The following is a 23,816-nucleotide window of genomic DNA, read 5'->3' as shown; positions in this document are numbered from 1 at the left end:
TACTTAAGCAGCATCTTACATTTAAAGACAGCTGAACATATATTTCCTTCCTGTGTTCAATAACCAACACAGTTCATCACTAACTCTGGTTGTAACCAACTGTTCTGCCTCCAAATTAGCGAGACGGAGTCAAATTACTATGAGGATAAAATCTCAAAGTCAGCTTTTTACCCTTCAGTCCTAGCAATTTCATCTTACAGTATTGGCCACAGGACAAAGTTCTTCTAAATTCCTTTAAAGAATATACCAGCTAAATGGCAAGAAGGGGAAGGAAGAGAAGGAACATCAAAAAAACAGAGACTACTTTTGCTCCCAGTGTATTTTCTTCTCTCTCGGGTTTCTATCACCTTTACAAAACCATTTGTTTTTGAAGAAAAGTGTGTTGAAATACATGTTGCCATAGGTGCTTTTCCCCTATTTTTACGACAGAACAGTCCATGACGGTAGGCACACACATTTGCTGCTTAACAGAAAATATGATGCCAATCTGCCGTGAAATGTTCTTTCCTTTCTATACACCCTACCCGCCCAGATTTAGTAGAAACAAGCCAAAGAACCTCTGCTGTTCAGACCACAAAATCACCACACTTATTTTCTCTCCATAGCAAGAAAATAAAAAAGTGACAGAAGAAAAGGTATTTAGCAACACTTCGCCAGTCTCCCACTGGCAGCCAAGTTAATGTCCTCTTAATTTCCACTGCTTAGCCAAGGAGCAGTGTCATTTTACTGCAGTAAGTCTAGCTTTTTTTTTTTTTTAATTGCTACATGCTACTAAAATTTAGAGACTATACTTTTAATGGCCTGTTCCTCTGCTATGGTCTCCTCTTTCTGATGACTCTTCAGAATGGAGCCAGAGCCCAGTCTTGCCCTGTAACACCAACTGATAAAGCATTAAGATATTTACAAGTCCTACTAGAGATGACTGAGGAATTTAGGGTTGTGGGCATCAAGGCAGAATTCTCTGAATCCTTGTGAACTTGATTGTTAACAAGCTATGCTGAAAAATCTCAGCAATTAGTACATTTTTCTGGCAGGTTCAGCTAGTGCTGTCTCTACTGAACTGATGAACATCCCCATGGGAAATAACACAATGACAGAGGTTAACGCTGGAGAGAAATTTTAAGAGAAAACCCCAGAAGCAATTTAGGTTGAGGCTCTGAGCTCTGCTAATCTTTCTTGGCTTACTAAATTAAGGCAAATCACAAGCACTCAAACAGGAAGTGAAAGCAAAACATATTACATGTTCTCTATGTATGTTTTTATAGATATGAACATACACACCTTCACCACTGAATTTTAACTGATATATGCACTTCCACATTTCTTTGTGGGTAAAGAAAACAGGGGAAAAATAAACACTATTGTACATGCATTAAAACATGTGAACTTGTTATTCATATATCTTATGTGTAAAGCACTGGACAATTAAGACAGGAATAATGTAATTGTTGGCAGATCCATAATATGATAACATGATAAAAATATTTATTTTTATTTCCATCTACACTGAACATAGCAATTTCACTGGGATAACTTTACCCATGATTCTGCACGTATGCAGTACAGAATTTGTCATGTCCCTGAGCTCAGTCCCCTGCTATCACAGGTAGCAATTCCACCAAATACACCAAGGTCCATTTACAGCAGCTTACATTGCAGGCCAATGTTTCTTTTACTTTAAGCTCTTCTGAAACCTTACCAAGTGCTTTGAAACAGCCCTTGAATTTTAAGCCTAAATTTATTCATGAACAGTTTATACCCATGTGCTCTAGTGCCAGCACTGTCTTCAATCTTTAATAGATCTTCTCAAATGTTGGAATTTCTCTCTAGAAAATGCAAGAGAGTGAAAACATGCATATTGACTGCTTCGTATCTTCCTGTTAGTGAAATCACACAGATCTAGTCCCTTTTAAAAGGGCTTCTGAGGAACAATTTAATAGGCATTCATCAACTGATACCCAGCACCAAAACCTCAGAAGACACCTGGAAAGCTTGCTCCACAGGAAATACAGGATTTCAGGCATTTCCTTCCCTCCTCTGATCCTACTGGACAGCTTAGGTATCCCCCAGTTCAGCATATAAATCCATTATTGGGAACAAACATCGCACTAAGTGTTGCACAGGCACACCGATCTAGACACGTAGCTGAGGTGCTGGAGTCCACTCCAGCTTAGTCACCAAACCTTGTTCAGCTTGGCAACAGTCAGCTCCTCCTTCAGATCTAGGTTTCAGCTGCTATACACTGTGGTGTAGCTTTCAGAGCGTGTTTGAGCAAGTGCTTCTCGATTTGCATGCCAGCAGAGAAAAACACAGACCAATAGAGGCAGTTGTACAACAAAATGAAAAAAATGCAGACAAAAATATAAAATGTAAAGACATTTATCATGTCAACAGTCCGAGCATTGCACAGAGAAGTTTCACCAAAATATCTTCTGTGAAACCACTGCACTCTAGTTCCACATATTGTAACAGAACAGGTCTATTTAGGTACCTGAAATCAATGCATAAGATTTACAAGTAAAGTGAATTTTCTATGGTATGAAAATTCTTCTTTAAGGCTAGCTTACACCAAGACTCATTTTTGCTGGTTTGCTTGTGTATTTTTCCAATTTGCTTACGTATTACTGAAAAATGTTAGGAAACAGAAACTATCAGGAGAGGACAATACTTATTCACACATAAACCATTGACAAAAGGACCCCAAATGCTATATATTTTAATATATTTAGTAAAGCACCTTTTACATAACTAAAAAAAAGAAAATGTCCATCCTATATTTTAAATGTATATATAGATAGGTAGATATAAAGATATTGATCCGCCGCCCTCCCCAGTCACCTCTTTGTGCAACTCTCTACAAAGCACATTTATCCACTCACCACAGACAGAGCCTCGCACCAATCTCCTCAAATGTGGTCTCTCGGGGAGGTAGCGGTATTTGCATCCAAATATACTGAGGTTTGATGTGTGATCTCCAAAGAAACGGAGCTGGCGGTATCTCTCCCCGCAGCGGTAACAGAAATTAGTGTTACACTGGGAACAGGTCATGTGGTCACACCCTTCTGTCCTCTGGATGTGGATCTTCACGAGCAGAAGGAAAAAGAAAAAGGCTATTTTTAGTCCCCGGAGCACAGAAAAGCAGGCACTGCTCCAGCGCAATCCATATGCATCAGATGAAGAGATACTGCAAGCAGCCCCTTGCTGAACTCGGCATCTGCATTAATAGAGATTGCAGCTGTCCTAAGACAATAACGTTTTCTAAGGCGTGTTTCAGACCATCAAACACGAGTTATAGCTGTTTCCAGGCTTCTACGTAAGAAATGCCTTCTCACATAATTCTCGCTCTTTGCTTAAAGTCGTTGTCTCAGATGAGCATCTGAGTGATCCTTACCCTTACTGAAGATGAAAAATTATTTTTACTACCCAAGCAGACACATTAGCACCTAACTTCATTAAAAACCAGAGCATCACAGTAAATATAGTTGTGAACTCTGTCTCACCCCTCCATAGATGGGTTTCCCTTTTATGCCACCTGTGGCCCCACTCCCTGTCCCATTACCATCACAAATTGATTTGGCATTTTGTAGTAAAACAATAAAGGCTCTCCTTCAGGATGAGGGACTTAAAAAGCACAGGATTTCTTATTTATTTTTAACACAGCATTAAGCCAGGCTGCCTAGCCTTCCATCTTTCTGCTGATTGTCTGCATAAAATAGCTTAATAATAATTTACCATTTCTATACCTCCATATACTTCTGCACAATTGGTACATTTACTCACTTTGCACAGATTTTATAAGGCTTCAGTTTTAGTTAATAGTTCTCAGAAACTTAGAAGAGAGGTAGTCCTGAGGGTATTTCACTAAACCACATTATGCACTGCAACGCTGATTACACAGCTACTTCTAAGTCTTGCCAGCTAAAAACATAGCTATGGGGGTGGTAAACACTTTTCCTAACTTACAAGATGGATTAATACTGCCACCCCCCATGCTCCACAATGTAACTGCAGATAAAATTACACAATGATTGAGGTTGGAAGTAACCCTCAGATGTCACCTCTTTTAACCCCTAGCTCAGTGGTGGGCTAACTTCAGAATCAGATTAGACTTCTCCAAGCCTTGTCCCACCAGATTTCAGAGTCTTCAAGTATGGGTATGTCACAGTCTCTTTGAGCGACCTGTTCCAGACTTAACCACCCTCCCTGGGAACAGCTTTTCCTCCCTTTACATCCAACAGGAGTTTTACTCACTGAAACTTGTGATGAATGCCTCCTCAACTTCTTACTCGTATCTACACAAGTATTTTGAAGGGAGGTACGGGTAACAACAAGACATCACCACTTAATGGCCCTGCAAGCACCAGAGGTGATGAAAGCTCAGGTACAGCTGAAGCCTCTAACCTCAAGGGAGGCTTGTGATTCCTAGGGTATCAGACATTCTTGAAAGGGCCAGGTGTGGTACTGGTCATGGTTCATCTGGGATCTGAGAAATCTCTTCCACCTCAACTGCTACTGAAATTGGAACTTCACGTATGTCACAAGCTGACATTTTCCACCGGCAGTGCTTAAAAGACTGCAGGGCAGATGCAGTGAAAAGTAGCTCCAGGTAGGTCTGCCGACATCTTTGTGCCAATGTTAGACATCTCAGAATTTATTTCTGCACTTTCAAACACTTCTTTCAGGCAAAAAGATGGGAAAGACATTCACACGCACAAAGATTGCACTATAAAATGCCACTCTGGTAGACACATAGAGGACTTGCATTCATCCAACAGAAGGGATCCAAATAGGCCGACTAAACAATTGCTCTCCTCTACTTCGAAGAAGCCCACCATTCAGTTTGTTTGTATCATTCCTTCACCTGTATCAGAGGTACCCTGTTTTCCAGAAGCACCTAAAAAGAATACCATTGCCGATGAGCTTTATAAGCTACTTGATTTCAAAACTTTCACATTTAAGTGTTCAATGCAAGCAAACTAGAAAAAAAAGTCTACCCAACGTTATACCAATTTCATTTTTGATTTTTGTTTTTAAAAGGGATATTGTCAGTTTGAGTTTTGCTTTTCCTGTACAGGTCTTATATAAAAAAGTGTTGACCGTATTCATCGAGCCAAAGTTTAATTTACTTCATAAAGCATTAATTTCAACTGAAATTGAGGAATTTTAATTCTAAATTACTGAGTTTGCACACAGGGACCTTAGTGTATCTTAACAAATTGCTTTTAAAATTTTATTCCAATTAGCTTTTCAGAGGAATGAAATTTAAACAGTAGCTATACAGCATTTTATAATTTTACAGGCACCTTTGCGTATCTGCTGCTTCAGTGACATATCTCTACTTTAAAAATGTAAATGAGGGAATTAAGTTATGACACTAAGAAGCAGCATCTTTTTTTTTCCTGTTTAATATCAAGACTGTTGAACTGTCCTTTCTCTCCTCCAGTTTACCAATCCAATGTATTGAAGTTACCATCCAGTCTAACTGAAAATCTGTACAGCCTGGAACTTACAAAAACTCTAGATGCAAATACTCATACCAAAAATACTTCATGTTTCAAAACAAATTATTTTTATGTGGTAGTAAGAAATTCTAGGAGCTGCTGGTAATAGTTTTATACATTCTACCCTCACTACTTTTCACAAAAATCCACCTTGTGCATACTGTCTGCATCCTTCTACCTACACTTTTCTAGAAGCGTCCCAGTTCCAGATAGCCACCCAACCATTCCAATCACTCCTAAATCTCTTGAATCTGCTTGCTCCTGGTCTAAGTCCTTCAGAGGCATTGTTCTCTTAATTTTAAGTTGATAGTTTTTTTGTTGTTGTGTGTTTTTTTTTTTCTCTCTCTCTCTCTTCTGGACACATATTGCAATTATATGAACTTTGTATGAACTTTCAATTTGTATGAACTTTGCTTCTTCAAAACAAAATATTACAAATGTTTTAGACAATATTTATCTGCACATACATCTTCAAAAGCTGCAAGTCTGGAATAACTAGTTGTACTTATCCATATTTTTTGTTGCCAAAAGAAATCCAAACCCCACCACCTTTCCCTTTTGGGTGAGGATGGAATCCACTCAAAAAATTACAAGCAGAGCTTGGACTCGCTGCCACCCGCTGCCAGACAGACGATGCCAGATGAACTCAGTCTGATTCAGCCAGGCTGCTCTCAAGCCGAGTCTCTCAAGCCGAGTGCGTGGCATTTCACCAGCTGAACTCCAGCCTCGGTTCACAGGGATATTTCTCCCTCCCCTCAGCATAATCTGCTGAGAGAGATGGGTTACTGTAGGTTTGGAAGGCGATTGCTGCCGGGTCAGACACCACATGACTGCTCCTGCTCCCCTGGCCACGAGCGCTCAGGTGCTCGAAGGCCCGGAGGGCCACGGCTGGCTGCGGCCAGCTGCTGTGGCATGGGGCTTGCTCACTGCGGGTTCTCCCACAGCAGGAGCACAAAGACCAACCATTTTCATCACTGACTTGACCCCCTCGCGCTGTTCAGGGATGCCTGTTCACAGAAACAGGCTCTGGGAAACCTGCCACTGCTGGGTGAAGAGGAGACATGCAGCTCTGCTGCCACTCCTCCCAGGGGAGCCTGGTGCATGGCTTAACCTCCCCATACGGCAGCATTGACTCTCCTCCCTCCAGAGAGGAAAAATAATTCAATCACCTTCAAAAGCCATGGCCTGTGTTGTGTGATAGCGTTCACATCAATCAGAATGGTGAATGCACACCATAAGAGGTATATGATCCATGATTCCCATTAACATTCTTGTTTGCTTAAATTTCTGCTGCTATTCAAAGCTTTCTAAGTAAAAAACACTCTATGTTTCCTTAGTGTTTTCTTCTGAAGTAAAAAACAGCAGTGGAGAAAGGCAGGTAAGGTTACAAATTTTATGGAAAGATATCTAATAATACATAGCGAATCTGCATGCCTTAGCCAACTCCCTCTAAAACAAGACCATTATCAATATAAAACATGCTGAAACATCGTCTACTTGGATCTAGAAGAACAATAGATCAAGTAGTGTGTTACCAATTCTTTCCCTCTTTCCTCTTTTTTAATTGCAAATATGGTAGTCATCTGATTATGTTTTATACAGTGGTTTTAAGGGATAGACAGAGTGAGAGTCAGAAAAGTATTAGCTCCAATCTCCCCATCCCCAAATATTTAGCTATTGGTGTGTTCATCCCCATATGATGAACAGACTCAGACTCCTTTTATTGCCTTTGACAAAGAATGCTGCATAATACATATTTTTTAAATACTCAATAACTGATTATGGGGAAAGGAAGAAAACAGTACGACTGTTCTAACCACTAAGTGGCTCTTTTGATTATTTGCTAGTTACAGAGTTGATTTAAAAACCAACAATGTGTTGATATGAACCATTCAGAGGTTGTGAACAAAAAGAATTTTTCCACCTCTGAAGAAAAATACTAGGAGTAGAGGTACAGTTTATGAAAATATGGAACCCCCTCTTCAATATTTATAACATCACATTACCAGAAAGGACTTTTTCACAGAGGTTCTTTTTCTGTGCTAATTTCATAACTTTCCATTTTGCCTCCCACCATACAGGTGGTTTTATTTTCATTTGATTAAAAAAAAATAAAGAAATCTGAAGCCTTTTTGGAATCAATAGCTAAACTCACGCAACTTCAGGCTTCAAAATTAGAGATTTAGACCACCTAGGTTTCAGGTGTCCAGCCTTCTTATTCTGAATCCATTAAAAACAGCTATACACTTTATGTTTTGGAAAGTCAGATTATTTAAAATGTATTAATGATACACACATTAATGCTGGCGTCTTTTATTCTTCTCTCTTTCCAGCTAGCAGCCCTCCTTTCCCTGCTTTTCCATGTTCATTGGTGCATTGTTTTCTCCTTTCTTTGGACAGCTTATTTCAATAGTTACATCATTCAGATTGTCCAAAAATGTGAATCTGGAATCAACTCAAGAAATTAAAAACAAAACAGATACTTCTGCCCACTCCAAAAGGAGGAAAGTTTGAAAAAGGATTTTACTGTAAGACTCCCCAGAAATCAAATGTTTTTAGAACTGGCTCAAACCTATCAACTTTTACCAAATGAGAAGTAGTTAAATCTATTCAAAAGTCATGTGTATGCAGGAGGAAGAGTAAACATGACCACTGATTTCATGGCTTTACAAATTTTTCTTGATGCTTTGAAGTCTTTCAATTTCAAGCTATGGCATGACAGGCATTTCTTTCCCCACGACCAAAATAAGAAACTTAGTAAACTGATAAACATTCTCTTATTTGCACAAGGTAAGGCTCAAAGTATGACTAAACATACTTCACACATTGAGAAGTAAAACTTCCCATTCACTATTTATTTCCTACCAAGCATTCTAGTTACCTTACTTTGTCCCCTCCATGAAGTAAATGTAGAGCAACAGGTACGTTCAAATTAAGTACTCCCTTTCTAAAAAGCCAGTCTCCCACCACCATGGTGATCTCCAGATTTTGACTTATTACCATCAGCAACTGGAGACAACTGCTGTGAAAAACAAAAAACAAAAAGCCGTAACAGCCACCTCTGTTAAGGGTTAGGGGCATATTGGGCTGTTCCACCACATTCAAGTAGTGGGACATCTCTTTCCTATCATGGAAGGATGGGAAATGGCATTTCTAGGACATGAGGCTGCACCTCATTCTGTTGAAAATTAAGCTAATTTATGAGGAAGGATTAAATGTCAGTTCTTTCACAAGCCTAAAAAAAATTCTGGTTTTGCCAAAAATTGAAATCTCTTAGTTAGATTGTTGATAAGGAGTACTTTCTGATTTACTCCAGCACTGAATTCACCCAAGCTCTTTGAAAAATCTGACAAAGAGCAACATATTTCTCTAAAGCTTTAAATTCCTTTAAAGCTTTATTATAGGAATAACTTGGACTGTAACACACTCATTACAAGTATAAAACAAAGCCTTGTCTTAGAATTTCTTTAATGTTTCTTTCACATGCAAAGAGTCTGCAGAGTAAGTAAAACACCTGACCCATTTTTCTCAAAGGGTCAAAGGTAAGAATTTGTACAAGTGTGAATTCAGTTTCAAATCCAGAATAGAAGCTACAAATATTTACTCCACATAAATATTTAAGCAGTTTGAAGCTACCACCTGTGCATCCCCAGAAGGCGGCTTACCTTGCATTTTGGACACTTCTGGGCATTCCTTTGCCCGTGCTCAATCTCATTGGCCCAGTGACGCAACAGCTTGTCTCCCTTTTTGTACTCTTTGCAGTTAACGCCTTCATGCCAAGGCGAGTGGCACTTGAAACACCAGACAAATTGGCAAGATGGACACTGGATCTGTACAAGTGAGAAAACACCACACATTTGCAAGATGTTTAAATTGATAAAGGATCTACGCCTCCCACTCCCTCGGTTTTAAACCATTACAACAAACACATCATCATCACGCCTTCTTCTAGAGCCTGGCTATTTTTTGAGAAAAGCTGTTGGAGTTGCTGTGTTTGTAAAACTACTAAGAAACACAGGCACATTGCAGGTGCTCCTTTTCAAATGACTGGCCTCACACCTGGACCATGACCAAAGCAAGCAAGAAGCAGAAGCCACATTAGACACAGGCACATCCAGGTTTCAGGAACAACTCTACTTCAGCTGTGTTTGGCAGCACAGCTTCTGGCCGGGGAAGGCACGGCTCTCAAGCAATTGCTCAGCCCTCCTCACCACCCCAGCCACAGCCTGTGCTTCACACCGCCCCTAATTTGTACCAGCTGATGGACCGGACTGAGAATTCAACCAAACCCAGCTTTTTGGCCACAGCTCTTTCTGTACCTGGCTCACCACAGACACATTTGTGCTGGCAGTGTGTGGTGCAGGGATGCTGCTCAGGAAGCTCCGTCCAGGGGTGAGGACCCAGGCAAAGCCCCCAGGATGCATTTTGGAAATCCTTGCATACCACAAGCTGCTGTGTCCTCTGCTCAGGCACGCTGACTGCCTGCCCGCCGCCTCGGCTCTGTTTTGAGGCCAAGGCTGGCACTCTGATCTCCCTCAAGTATTTTGCTGGGGAGCAGCCAGAATTACTATTCATACGTGCAGTTCTTCCGTTACTACCAGCATGCTAACACAAAGCTGATCTGATCTCTAATGCATGATCAAGATGAAGCTGTCTGCTGCTCTTAATACTTCTCCTTAAGTTCTACATACATAGATAGCATTTAGGTTTTTGACTAAGATTTTTTTTTATTTTGAACACGAGTGCAATTGATGCAATGGCTCAAGCTGAGTACTTTTTATGACTCTATCTGACCCATTTTTCAGTGGTTACCTTTAACTTCGTATAAAACAAATGTTTTTGCATTGCAGTAGTGTCTGACAGCATAGCCTAATTCATATAATGTGATGTATCTCTCTGCATAGCAGTGTTCAACCAAGTATTCTACCTTTACATGATGTGCTGCTCAGTGCACCACTTCAGCTTACCTCTTTATGCCATTCCAAACCTAAGCATCAGCAAGTGCAAGAATATGAGCTCATGCTCAAGAGAATTAACAATTTTCCTACTACATATAAGACATTGTTTCCCCCTCCAGAATTCTTTGCCTGGCCTGAATTGCAAAGAAGGAAAGCAGCCTCAAGATGTAGACAGATTTTCTTCTCTCTTTCCAACACACTTTAATTACCATTTACTAGTTATTATCCTTCTCCAAAAAAAAAAAAAAAAGTGCTAGAACACACACTTTTTTCTTCATATCAAGAAGACTCAGACACTGTAAAATTGAAATAGATTAATTTCTGATATCCTGTATCCTGTGCATGTATGACTTACTGCTTGCTGTAGCTACAGGGTGGCATTTTCCTAAGGCAAACAGTAAAATTTTTCATGTAGAAGAAAAATCATACTTACTAGATGCTTTCTGTCAATGAATAAGTTACTGAGACACATGGAGGCAGCACAGAAACAGGAAAGAACAAGAATAAAACTCATTTGTAGGGAAACAACACATGAAAGCTGCAACACTTGGATTACAAAGACCGTTACTTTTTGCATGAGAACACTAATCCCTGACCCAAGGCCAGGACAACGTATGAAACAACTGAAATACAAAATATAATCAGTGCCATTTCTTGGATTTGTTGGTCTATAGGCCCAGATGCTAAGTAAAAGTAAATATGTTATCCTGCATCTGTGCATAATTCTTAAGAACAACTGAACAGTAAATTAGCTTCCCACCCTGAAGAATCTAAAGAATAGCATTTTTACTGTTACTAAATAAATTCACACACAACACTGATTTAGGTTTCCAGAACCCTTTAGAAACCAACATGTACAACAGATAGCTCTGATTACTGGCTTACTGTCTGGACCACTACCCCCATAATTTTCTACAAGCTTCAAACTTGTGTTTTTCAACATCACATGTCCCAGTGACCTACTGCTAGAAAGACAAATTTTAGCCAGCATCACATTGCGTTACTCAGTATTTATTATGCCTCAGGCAAGGATGGAGCTTGTAGCCATGATTAAGTGTTCTACAACCTGAAAGAATCATAGAATCATTAAGGCTGGAAAAGACCTCCAAAATCGTCTGGTCCAAGCATCCCCCTACCACCAATGTCACCCACCAAACCATGTCCCTAAGCACCACGTCCAACCTTTCCCTGAACACCCCCAGGGACGGTGACTCCACCACCTCCCTGGGCAACCCGTCCAATACCTAACAACTCCTGAGAAGAAATTTCTCCTAATTTCCAACCAGAACTTCCTCTGACACAACTTGAGGCCATTCCCTCTTGTCCTAGCTTTCATCACACGCAGTATTCAGTCATTTGAGATGGAACCTGAATGCTAAACAAAAAAACAAACAACAACAACAAAACCACACACACAAAAAAAGACAATATTCTGGCAAGTTGCAAACTAGAGCTCCTTGCTTAAAAAAATGATAACATAATTTAAAACTTCCTTTTTTTTTTTTTTTTTGACACATTCATTGCAGGCTCTGTCTTTCTATTATAGCATGCATATAATTGCAAGAAGTGTACCAGCCACCAGGACATATACTTAATCTTATGCATGCACATTGACATCAGATGTTTCCAAATACATCACTTAGAAAACACTAAAACACAGGATGAGGTTGCAACCGTAGGATTTCAGAATAACGTCTGTTACCATGAGTGGCCCTGATGAACTGAAGTAAACTAGTGGGATCTACCTCATTAAAAGGTTTGGAGTTACTTGTTTCCTTTTCCACCTTCCACAAAACTGAGTTAGTAAATAGATTTAAGATTCTGAATGAGCCACTTGACTGTTGTTGCACAGTGTCTCAACATACATTAAGCAGGCAAAGAAAAGTATGTTCTTTTAAGAACTATTATTCTTGCTTTTCTTGGAACTAGTGGCCAAAAAACAAAACCCTAAACCTATTTAAACTTGGATTCAGTGTAACAGCATGGCAAGTACTCAAGAAATAGGAACACAACAGGGCAATTGTGGCTGTCTTTCAGATTCTTATATCATTCTTCCTCCACTTTTCTGAGAAAACCAAACAATGTGCTTTATGCTTCAGTATTAGCACATGAAATCATAACAAGGACACAGAAATACTCTTTTCATATGGTCTGAAGTAGTAAAATATACTATAGTCCAGCAAAGCAGATAAACTATATCTGAAAAAACAACAATACAAACAGCCTTTGGTGTTTTTTCAAGTATGTTTTTCCTTATACCAATATTTACCTTTTATTTTATGATTTCCATTTCAGTTGATCAGAATCGAGAGGATACATACCCAAGACATCAATCTCCCTTGAAACAGAAAAAATACACAACTTCTCATACTAACCCTCTTAGTTCTCAGCTTTCTGAAATACTGACCTTTGAGGCTAACATTTTCCATTTTCTTAGCTAGCCTCTTCAGTGTAAACTATTTTAACTATCATTTTCCTCACCTCCCAGGAAGAGACCTTTCAAAATTGGTAGGTAACAGCAACACAAAGCACTGACCATTGTGATACGACGTTAGCAAAACTGACTTCACATTAAAAATATTCTGAGAGCTTGAAGCTGCAGAAAGATTTATGGGATTTTCTGCTGCTTAGTGGAATGCTGGTTACACGCTAGGGTAGCTGAATAAATTGTGCAGTTGATGACATGAATTACCATCTCTAGCTACAGCTACATATTTTTTTTTTTTTGGAAAAAAGTGACTATGGGCTCCTGCCAAAACAGCTGCCTCCTCCTCATCACCAACCCATCCCTTCTCTCGTACCAGCTGAAAATAAGCAACAACAAAACAAACAAATCTTGTGTCCCATTGGAGCTGATCTTTGATCCAACTCCCAATGTGACAACAAAACGTCAACATGAGCAAAAGCAAGCTGGCAGGAACAAACAGCTAAGAGCAAAGAGGGACAGAACAGCAAAATCACTGCTTTCAGAGCAGTTCAGGCTTAAGGCTGACTGAAGTGATGTGTAGACATGAAGATATCTGCAACTCAAGGTTAAAATTTGATCAAAAAAGCAGGGGGGGAGAACTCATCGGAATCAGCTACACAGGTTCATTCCATCACAGCACCTTCACAGCCGCAGACTCCTACCAGTTCTAGAGCATGGAGTTTCAGAAACTCTTCAGTAGTTCAAACAAAAGACAGTTTATGTAAGAACCACACTGAAAAAAAAACATTTACGTTTCCAAAGTCAAGCACTCAAGCCTTTATTTTATACAATGGTATCTCTTCACAGAAGCAAGCAAGAAAACTTTGTTATGAACCTCACGGGCTAAGGCAGAAAAAGTCCAACAATCAAGAAGTGCTTCTTCACGGCAGGTCAAAGAGCCAACACTAAAACAGATGAAATCCAGGCCTGATAGAAATAACAACAACGACAAAGACAGTAAAAGCCAAGATAATCACTCTAGCAAAACCCATATCCATATGTTCCATGCATAGGAGCTTAACTACCAATTTTTCATTTTTTTCCCCCCATTTCCTTTGGACTTTGGCATACCAGCTTTTACCAAAGGTTTGTTAGAATCTTGCCAGCAAGGAAATCTCACACTCCCAATTTGGGTCATAAGATAGAGAGCAAGGGTCTTTCCTTACTAGAAAGCTGGATCCTTTTGTGATATGAGTACTTGATGTATGAAACTAACTAGTTATGTTGCTGTACTGTGCTGTCCTAAGGGCACTCATGACAAAAGGGAGGTTTGCATAGCAAGTTTCCCTTTTCTTCCTCTCCTCTGCCAACATACACGGACATGGTAACTTTCTAGACTCCGATCTCAAAAACGAAAAACAGCAGTAGCAAACTGAACTTCTGGGCTTCGATCAGCTTAGCTGACATAAAACAGCTATAGCAAGGAAAATTAATAGATGTAATAACTTTTGTACCTCTTTCAATTGAGATGTTAAGTTCATTTATGATTTTAAATGGTGTATCAATTGTTAGGAACGTCAATAATATTTTACAAATACGTACTCTTGGTACAGAATACTCAAGGAGTACTCAAACATACTCTTGTATTTTTTTACAGCATTTTCTCATTACAGCGTATAGGAGAGCAAGGGTGCTGGCACAGAGCCCTTCTGTGCGGTGATCCTACTAGTACACTTCTGTGCAGACTTCCCCCATGCATGACTTGGTTCTTCTGAAGGCAGCACTTCCAGTGCTGGCGCTTCAGTTCAGAATTCCTCTGAGGCAATTAGTGCTTATACTGTTTGCATGGAAGTATGCAAGACCTTTTGGTCTCCAGTCAGAGCTCTCCAATGCTCTATGTGGGGAAAAAAAAATTGTCTTTGCCTCCAAAGAGCCTATAATTTGAGACAGACAAGACAACATATGAGAAATCACATAAGAATAAGAAAACAGAGATAATGGTCCACAGCTACGCGTGCATGTAACTACTCACATATACACAGTCATATATAGCCTTCTTTTTACACCTCTTCCATGTGCTGAGCTTAAAATAACTCACTAAAACCATACCTATGGCAGAAAACAACACAGATTCAGGGAACAGCCCAAAGCCCTGGACCATGGTTGTCCATACTGTTTGATAGCATTTTCCGAATTACATTTCTGATCCTGATCTGCGTCAACTAGACATTCCTCCAGGGAACACACCTGGACACAGCTCAAAGCACACATTTTGAGAGGGTCTGTTTCCCAGAGGAGACTTCAGCCCTACAGATCAGGACTACACATAACACTTTACCACAGAAGCAGGGAAAAGCTTCTAGCAACACACAAGGCAGCCTCCAATTCTTTCTTTGATTAGGATTTCCAGGGGAACGGTGAGAACATTTTAACCACAGCATTTTAACTCATAGAGCACTGGTGGGCAGGAGTACTCATTTTGTGCCTTAAAGATGACAAAAAAAATTGGAGTTGGCACATCCATGATGTTACAGCTACACAAACTGTGACAGGGCTCAAAGGAACAGCACAGCCTCTGACACCTTAAGAGATGCTGCTGCAGAAGCATTACAACGGTGGGTATACCTTGGTCCATGCATCCTGTCTATATCTGAAGGGACAGTAAGTGGATGGCTGAAGAAGAATGGCTGCGGGCAGAAGGAACTTGACCTGTAGCTGGAATTCCCCACCTCTGTGTATGGTGCCAAAAAACTGAAAGTAAGTCCAATGCCAGATCTGAAGTCCAACACCAGACTTTGTGGCAGCTTGCATGCAGTTCAAACACTGCACAGATCTTGTATACAGCTTGTATCTCAGAGTTAGCTTTACTGAGGTTTCAATTCCACTGGATACACAACCTTGTACCTTTTAATCTCCACACTGGGCTGAATTTTACGCTGTAATTAGGCCTATCTAAACAATCATCTAAACTCCTACTGAAGAAAACTGGTTTGTCCAGGCAAGGCTAACTCAATCATGAAATTAACCACCACAAGTCTAATAACTGGATGGAAAACAGAGCATGATGCTGCAGACAGAATGTTCATCTTTTGGAACCAAGATGGACCTTCGGGAGCTCAAAGCTGCTTCTGCCTGCCATCTTGCTTTTACTCTTTCATTGAAATCACAGTATAAGCAAGCCTTCTACTAGAAGTGCTGTCAAAAGGTGGTTTTAGATCTTTCTAAAGTTTTGTGTATTGAGACTCCACAGGATATTGAGAAACCACAGTAATGTTTAACCTCTACTAAGGGACTGAAGAAATCAAACCAAGGAGCAGGACAGACAATAGCTCTAGCTCTTAAGAAGGAGCAAGCCAACAGGAAGTTATCACATAACACAGCAACTGTCCCAAATTTATTTGCTGAGAGTTTCAGGGAAAACCTATCTTTGCTGGAGTTGCACAGCTAAAATTATCAGTAAGAGTGTGATTCCTCTTCCCCAGTCTCTTCTAATCATGACCGTATTATTTGCATGTCAAAGAAGAAAGAAAATACTCTTAAAGTACTCTTTAAATTAAAACGTGCCAGGCCAAAATTATGCCACCTTACCAAATAAGGTAAGGACTAAAGTTAAACTGTTCAAATTGTTAGAAATGAATTAATTAATCAATGATTCATATTCCTAATCACAGCTTGCACGAAGCCCCAGTGATAGAAGAAAGCTCACTTAATGCCCACCAAGTGCTGTCCTACCCACAGCTCTGGCGACCATGCTCACTTTGTATTTGTTCTCCAATTTGGCAGGGGTAGGAATGTGGCCTCTCCTCCGGAAGGTTGTAAAGTGCTTGCACTGAGGGCATGGCTTGGTGCTGGAGTCAATGCGGCTGAGTTCCAGGAAATATTTATACTTGATGATGTCCTCGTGGGGCAGGTTATAGAGGATGGTGGTTTCATCCAGGTGTTCGCTGCACTCTGTGATTGGGCATTTTATATCCGCTTGTCCCAGCTGCACCTGAATGTGGGAAAAAACATACAGAAGAGTTGCAAGACGTTTTATTTGGAAAAGGTACTACTCTGCAAGTATTGAGGAAGTAAACATTTGTGAGTTTTGCAAGAAAATTCAATTTAAAGTACTCTAACAGTTCACGGACTATCAAGCATATCATCTTAAAGTTATTTTGACCTACTCCAAGTGAACTGCCATTTTTCCAAAGGGTATTTTCCGAATCCAACAGAAAAGCTAATTACTCCTATAACAACTGTAGTTATGTACCATGGCGATGTACTCCATGAAACCAAACCAAGAACTTGAGCTAGCAGCACCCATTCAGCACTCCATGCTTTGGCTAAAATAGCCAACTCTCCACTATCACGGCTCACACAGGCACTGAGAAAGCAGGTAATGGAAACATTTGTATGCTTTTATTCCAAAATGTGCTGGGAATCACAGCACAGAGAAATTAAGGGAATCACAGCACAGAGAAATTAAAGTCAACTTAGGATCATCGACTCTGACTCAGTGCTAGACCTGAGCCGGCTCCTGCTAAGCAATCACAGAAAACATCAACTGAGCCCGGGGCTGACCAAGCTAATAGATTTTCCCAGAACCTTGAGTGCTGTAATATTTAAAAAAGAAAAAAAATCCCTAAAGATGACCAAAACAAAAACACACAGAGAAGCATGCTCAACTTATCAGGGCTGAAACTGCTACTGATGTAATGAGCCCTGATGGTCCCAAGCTGATCCGTATGGTCAGTTATCTGCAACATAGGTCCACAGCTCCAGGATCTGAGACCAAGGCTAGACACAGGTCTGCACCCTTCATGCTTGGCAGGCTTTATTAACTTGGACTCCATGCCAAAACAGCAGATCCTAGCTGGTCTGTGAGCAATGAGGCTGTATTTACTTGGCACTGAGCCTGAGTTAATAAACCCTGCTGGGTCTGAGGAGTCTGCAAGGACCCAGCATGAGCTTGTTCAATCACGTCTGCCACGCATAATCCTGAATGGATGAGAGTTGACTGCACATGTGGAGCTGACCACCAGCCCAATTCTTCCTTACTACTAAACATGTCCATGCAAAGAGGAAGGAAGGGGAGCTGACAGTGGAATGGGTGTCTCTTTCTAGGAACCATTGTTTTGAGGTTGGTCAGTTCAATTTCCTTGGACTGCTTACTTCAACATGCTCCATTATTGGGATCTGCAAACAATATACTGAATACGATAGCAATGCCTCAAATTTTGATGCGGGTCTTGCTGCTGCATGGCAGTAACAGAAAACACCATAAACCAGAGACTGTTAATGCAGTATTTCAGCTAAGAAAGGAAAAAAGATAAAGCAACACAACCCTGCACTTGCTGTCTCAGCTACAGAGCCATATGGGCTCTAACTGAATGACAATTTAGTCAGGAGTTAGAGGATTAGAAAAGACATTACAAAAAGGTATAAAATCCAAGGTCAACCCATACTGACTTCAAAAAAATCCCCATGGCACTGCCTTTGTTTCCCCAGCAATGCAGTGGGACCAAAGAGATGAGGAAATTAGAAGATGGCAGCAGTCCGTCCCAGACCAGAGCACAGAGAGGAGATCTCAGCCCTGCGCAGCCTCAGCTCAGGCTGCGGGCAGGTCAGGATAGAGGAGATCTTCCCGTGGTACAGAGGAGAGGCTGGCTCCCCTGAACTACACCCACTGTCATGAGGCATATGCTCCAAAACTTCACTTCCAGCCCCAAAAGATAAGGAGAACACCGCCACACACAAAGAAGTCTAGCCTCAAGTATTTTGGCCTTTACCTGGAGCAAGGTGGAACAGAAGAAGCATGTGGTTGAAGTGGTTGAATGCACCATTAAAAAACAAAACAAAAAACAAAACAAACATTCCCCCCCCCCCATGCTACGGGGAATGTCCACATTTTACAGCTGGAAGACACTCATGTACCTGAAGCAGCATGTGAAAAGTTGAACTTAAGCATATAACAGAGTGATTCTTCTCAGAAATTCAAAAAACCTCAGTTTGATACATGTTAAAAGGTGTTACAACCACACTGCAAGAAGATCACATCACCATGACACAGCATATCCCTGTTTTAGAGGGAACATTGCCATCTGAAATATTTAATCTATGGCTTCACCACGTGATCCAAAATAAATGTACTAGGAATTATTTTATGCTCACAGTTTGTTATCAAAGTATTTTGACCAGAGATAGTGGTCTCTGGACAATCTAGTTACTCTGCTAGAAGTCTTCATATAAGTGAGAAGTTTTGCAGATGCTCAGACCTTTAAACATTTGCTTCCCACATTCTAATAGCTCTGGCCTTTTTCTTTGCAGGTGTTCCCATTATGTATATGTACAGACTTTCATAAAAGTATATCCTTCCTCTGCTGGTGCCTACCCCTTCCAAGAGCCAGTATAGCTCCAGCAGCACTCTGCATTGCAGAACATCCAGGACTGCTGGGCCCAAGCACTTATCAGTAATACATTTTAGAACACGTGGAGTTTGTTGTAATTTATCCCCTGTGTATCATCTGCGCTCAAGAAGCAGAAAGAAAAATCAGTCCAGCTCCCAAGAACCCAAATACGTTAATCTAGGAAAAAATTGTTACAGAAATACAAAACGCTATTGCACTACTACAAGGATTAGTAGTTCAATATATGTAGTACCACAGAAGTAATGCTTCTATTTGAAGAAGTATAGGCAAAACAATTTAAATCCAAATAGTCAAACGAACCCCATCTATGGCTACTTTGTTGTTGTTGTTTAAGAATTAGGGAAATACTAAAAGGGGTAAGCCCTTTTCCTAGAAGTAAACTAATCTGCATCGGAGCAACACTTCATGCTGAGAAGGCACACTGTATTTGGCATTTAAACTGGTGCTTAAGAGCCACCACTACCATGACATGGTAGAACAAACCTGCATTTATAAAATGAAGGAATACAAAGCTGAACACTTTCTATTTTTCATGCCCACACAAAATATGATTAAATATGTGGTAAAAGTCAAGCGTGGTTTCAGTGTTTATTTTGAAAATATGTTTTACACCCACTTCAAGTAAATCATTTTTATCCTCTGTAATAGTTTCAGCCTTTCAAGTTTGGCAAAGATTGATTCTTTTCCTATGTTTTGAATAGGACTGAAGTGAACAGAGCTGTTTTGCTTATTAGCAGTAACTTCAATGGAGCCTTGTCTTACCAAAACAGTCCATCTTTGTTTGTGCACTAGCATTAGCAATTGATGCAAGTACAGCTTTAGAAGTAGCTTGTTAGGCTACCTGCTGCTGCAGACCCAGGAGGTGCTACGGAACAGCAAAGAAAAAAATACTTTTTAACCTGGCTAAAAAGCAACTAGTTTTGTTCTTTTTCATGACTTTTTGTTTTTTTCAAAGGAATTTTGAAGAGCCTCATCCTTCAGAATCAGCTTATCACAATGTCAAAACCCTGAGTTTTAAGAAGTCTTTGAATTGCAAAGTGCCACCGTTTATTAAAAACTTTAGAATCCTCAGTATACACAACAGCATGGTATATTTTCACAGCGTGAGGAATGTCTGATATGTCTAAAGGCAGTTGAGCTGCTGCACAACAGTAAATGTCAGACTCTATTCAGTTCTTACACCCAGCTGTGCTCAACTTTCGTAAATCATCTCAGGAGGTGCTAGCACCATTCACAATTCATCCTGTGAAAGCAGGCTCTCATGAGTTTCATCCTGCAGAAAAGTAACATTTAAACTATCAGAACAGCATTACACTGCCCCACTCCCTCTAGTTCTTGACATTTTATTTGGAGAGATTTGGGGTGGGGGACTTGTTCACATACTGCCCAAAACTACAGTCATACCTGTAACAGGAAGAGAGAGTATGGTCCTTTAAGTCAGAAAATTATTCTGCTTCCGCTTTCTACAAAAAGGACATCTTTGGTAGCTGAACAGAAAGAGTTCAAACTATGTGAGTAGCACTGATTTGTGCCTATCATTTAGCCTGGCCACACCTGGCTGGAATGGGCCATTCTGCTTTAAAATAGATACACACAAACCTGCATTTTCTGACTGAAACTTTACTCTTAGTTCAGAGACATATAAGCTAAATAAATCAGTAAGTTGTTCTTACTTTCAACTGTTAATGCTGAAAGAAAAGTGTACAGTACCATGTCTAGTTTGCACCCCTGTAGAACACTTAAATTTCTAACAGTGGGCCGAGCTCTCCCCTGTAAACTAATGGGGATGTTATGCATTACAAAATACTTTGGAAGTGCACAGATGCAAGTAAAGGGACAGTTTGATACACAGGACTTTCACATTCTACAGAGGAAACAAACTAATGGAAGAAAGTTGCTTTTATTTGCAAGCAAAATCCTACTGCCTTCTAGTTCACTGGAAATGTTGCTCTTACATTTTTTTGCTGTAAGTTTCAACCAAGTGAAGAATTACTTTCTTCACTTCTGGGAAGTATCATCTTGAATTTTTTTTTAAACCAATCAAACAGGTTTTCATGGAAAATACTTTAATGGCTCTCAATAGGACTCCACAGTGGTAGGTGCTAATTGAATGAAATCCAAATAGACACAATCCAACAAGTGCAACCAAGGAGGAAAAAAATAAAGACACTGGAAACTTTTACTAAGCATTTTGCACCCATCTTTGAGGTTATGGTTCCATGACCATTCCTGTGGTTTAAGTACTAACTTTAGTAATCCATACCCCTGCCTCTGTGTTATGCCAGTGATGTCCTGGCATTCTCCAAACTGCTCTTACAAAAACTCCAAGCAATCCTATGAAACAGATTTTCAGTTTCTGTCCTCCCTGCTTACTGCCAAACTGTAACATATCCTCAGTGATGTAAAACAAGTGAGAATGAAGAGTTAGGAATAAGAGTGATGAGATTAGGGGCTACTTCAGTTGTGTCTCCACCAAGTAGGAAGACAAACTGGGTTTCATGTGCTACCTCCAGCTGCACTGGATATCTTCACGTACATTCTTGCCTGTAGTTCATTGCTTCACAGACCAAAACCCCACTGGGTGTGTTTCGTTTGCATCTCCCCTTTTATTCATGTCTCTAGATAGCAGACTTGCATTAAACTTACTTTTAGAACCCATTTTTCAGTAAGCCACCACGCTGTCCTCTCTGCCAACCATCACTTGTAACCTTGCATCCCCCCCCTACCCAGGAGGGAGGGTCTTCGCCAGCTCAAGCAATGGGTACATTGCTGATCTCAGAAAGGTTACAGAAAGAATTCGAACTGGTGAGGACCTCCTGTATGCCAGCACTGAATTCATAATTGTTAGTTCTTAATTCTTACACCAGGAAATACCTGCACGACCACCAAATCAGCTAGAATGACCAGTCTTTCTCCATAGTCAGTGGAGAACGAGGAAGGCGATCAACATGATTCAAAAGCAGCAGCAAATGGCAACAATGCCTTTAAGTTGCCTGGTGGAAAAATCTCACTCTTTTCCACAAGCGACTAAAAGTAGCTCAAGAAACCTAATCTCTCCCAGCACTAAAGTCTGTCAGGTATTTTAAAAAAAGGTTTTATACGTGACAGATGTTCATTTTAAGTTGATTTTGTTAAAGTGGCCATCTATTATTAATAAACGTTCAACCCAAAATCTGCACTTAAAAATAAATCAGATTTCTGTTGTGTCACAAGCTCACGTAGAACACCCCTGAAGACGTCCATCATGGTGTCTTCCTTCACATCTCTTATCTGAGGACACAAAGTCCGCACGGATACTATGCACCTGGCTGAAGCCATGGCAAGGATGTGGTTCCTGCGCCATGCCACATTTACAAAGTCACGTGGGCTCAAAAGTTCCAAGCACCAGCAGACACCACACCTCTTCCACTTGCATAGTTCTACGATTTACATTAACTATCACATTGTCAACACTAAAACAAAAACCAACCAAACAAAAAACACCCAACTCAAGAAGTAGTAAAAGAGCCTTTGAGGAACATTTTAACATACCATCCTTGACAAGAAAGGCAAGCAAAAGCAAGAAGCTGGGCAGGAATCGCAGCATATCCAACCACCACCACAATGTTGACTGGCTAAACTGGCCAGAATTAATTAGCGAGGATAAATGAGGGAGATATTCTCCTGAGTCTAAGCTCAACCAAAACCTTTTTCTTAAAGGCCTCTTAATTTGCTTCATCACTTGACAACATGCTGACACGAAGCTCTACTCCTTTTCGTCCGTTCTACAGGGCCAGGTTTCATCTGTTCACATTGATTTGATACCAGCTTGAACATTCAGGTTCTAATTGTTCCACTTGCATTGGAATAGGATTTATAGAAAATTTATAGAAAAACAAATTAACCCTAATATTCTCCTTGACCAGACTTAAATAATTACCAACCTGCATGAGCTCCCCCTTCTACCCTTTCATCTCCTGTTACTGTCCGTATCACCAAATCAATTAAAAAACAAACAAAAAAAGATTTAACCTGAGTAATGTTTTCAGACAACTACATTGCATTTGGTCATGTTTCTGCCCCCTGCCACTCCACAAACATAGCGCACACAATCAGAAGGCACGGAGGTTACATGCTCTCTGCCGCTCTTGGTGTCTGCATTGAGCTGAAACCGATGATGGAGATCACGGTGAGTCCCGTGTCCAGACACAGCCAGAGGTGTTAACCCGGGCCACTGGGACATTTTGTGACCAAGGGGCAAGCCAGAGTTACCCCCAAGAGATATGGAGGGCAGAAAGCTTCCATCACCTTGCTGAGAAGACAAAGCCATCTTTCACCTCTCATGTTGGCCTGCCTGTGAGGGCAGAGCAAGGGGGAAAATCCCAGCTGAGGAGGGCCGAAGGCGGCCCAGCAGGATGCGGTGCAGGAACTGCAAACCTTGGAGGAACCTGACCCAAACCCACACGGAGCAGGAACTGCAAACCTTGTAGGAACCTGACTCAAACCCACAGGTCTCTCAGCACTCGTTACAGGGAACAAGGAAATACGCAACAGCTCTCTG

At 40.6% G+C, this 23,816-nt stretch overlaps 1 protein-coding gene across 1 annotated transcript in view; it reads right to left on the bottom strand.

Annotated features, from left to right (window-relative positions):
- Positions 1 to 23,816, bottom strand: part of RNF217 (ring finger protein 217) — a 54,186-nt gene that overhangs the window by 4,432 nt on the left and 25,938 nt on the right. Inside the window, exons 2-4 of the mRNA XM_040551103.1 lie at positions 16,624 to 16,857; positions 9,167 to 9,331; positions 2,880 to 3,081 (exon numbers count right to left, since the gene is read on the bottom strand). Coding sequence (XP_040407037.1) covers positions 2,880 to 3,081; positions 9,167 to 9,331; positions 16,624 to 16,857 — 601 coding nt within the window. The remainder of the gene's footprint in view (positions 1 to 2,879; positions 3,082 to 9,166; positions 9,332 to 16,623; positions 16,858 to 23,816) is intronic.

Source organism: Cygnus olor, chromosome 3 (genome assembly GCF_009769625.2).
Source record: "Cygnus olor isolate bCygOlo1 chromosome 3, bCygOlo1.pri.v2, whole genome shotgun sequence".
In the NCBI taxonomy this organism is placed as follows: Eukaryota; Metazoa; Chordata; class Aves; order Anseriformes; family Anatidae; genus Cygnus; species Cygnus olor.
This window is presented reverse-complemented; position numbering and strand designations above follow the sequence as displayed.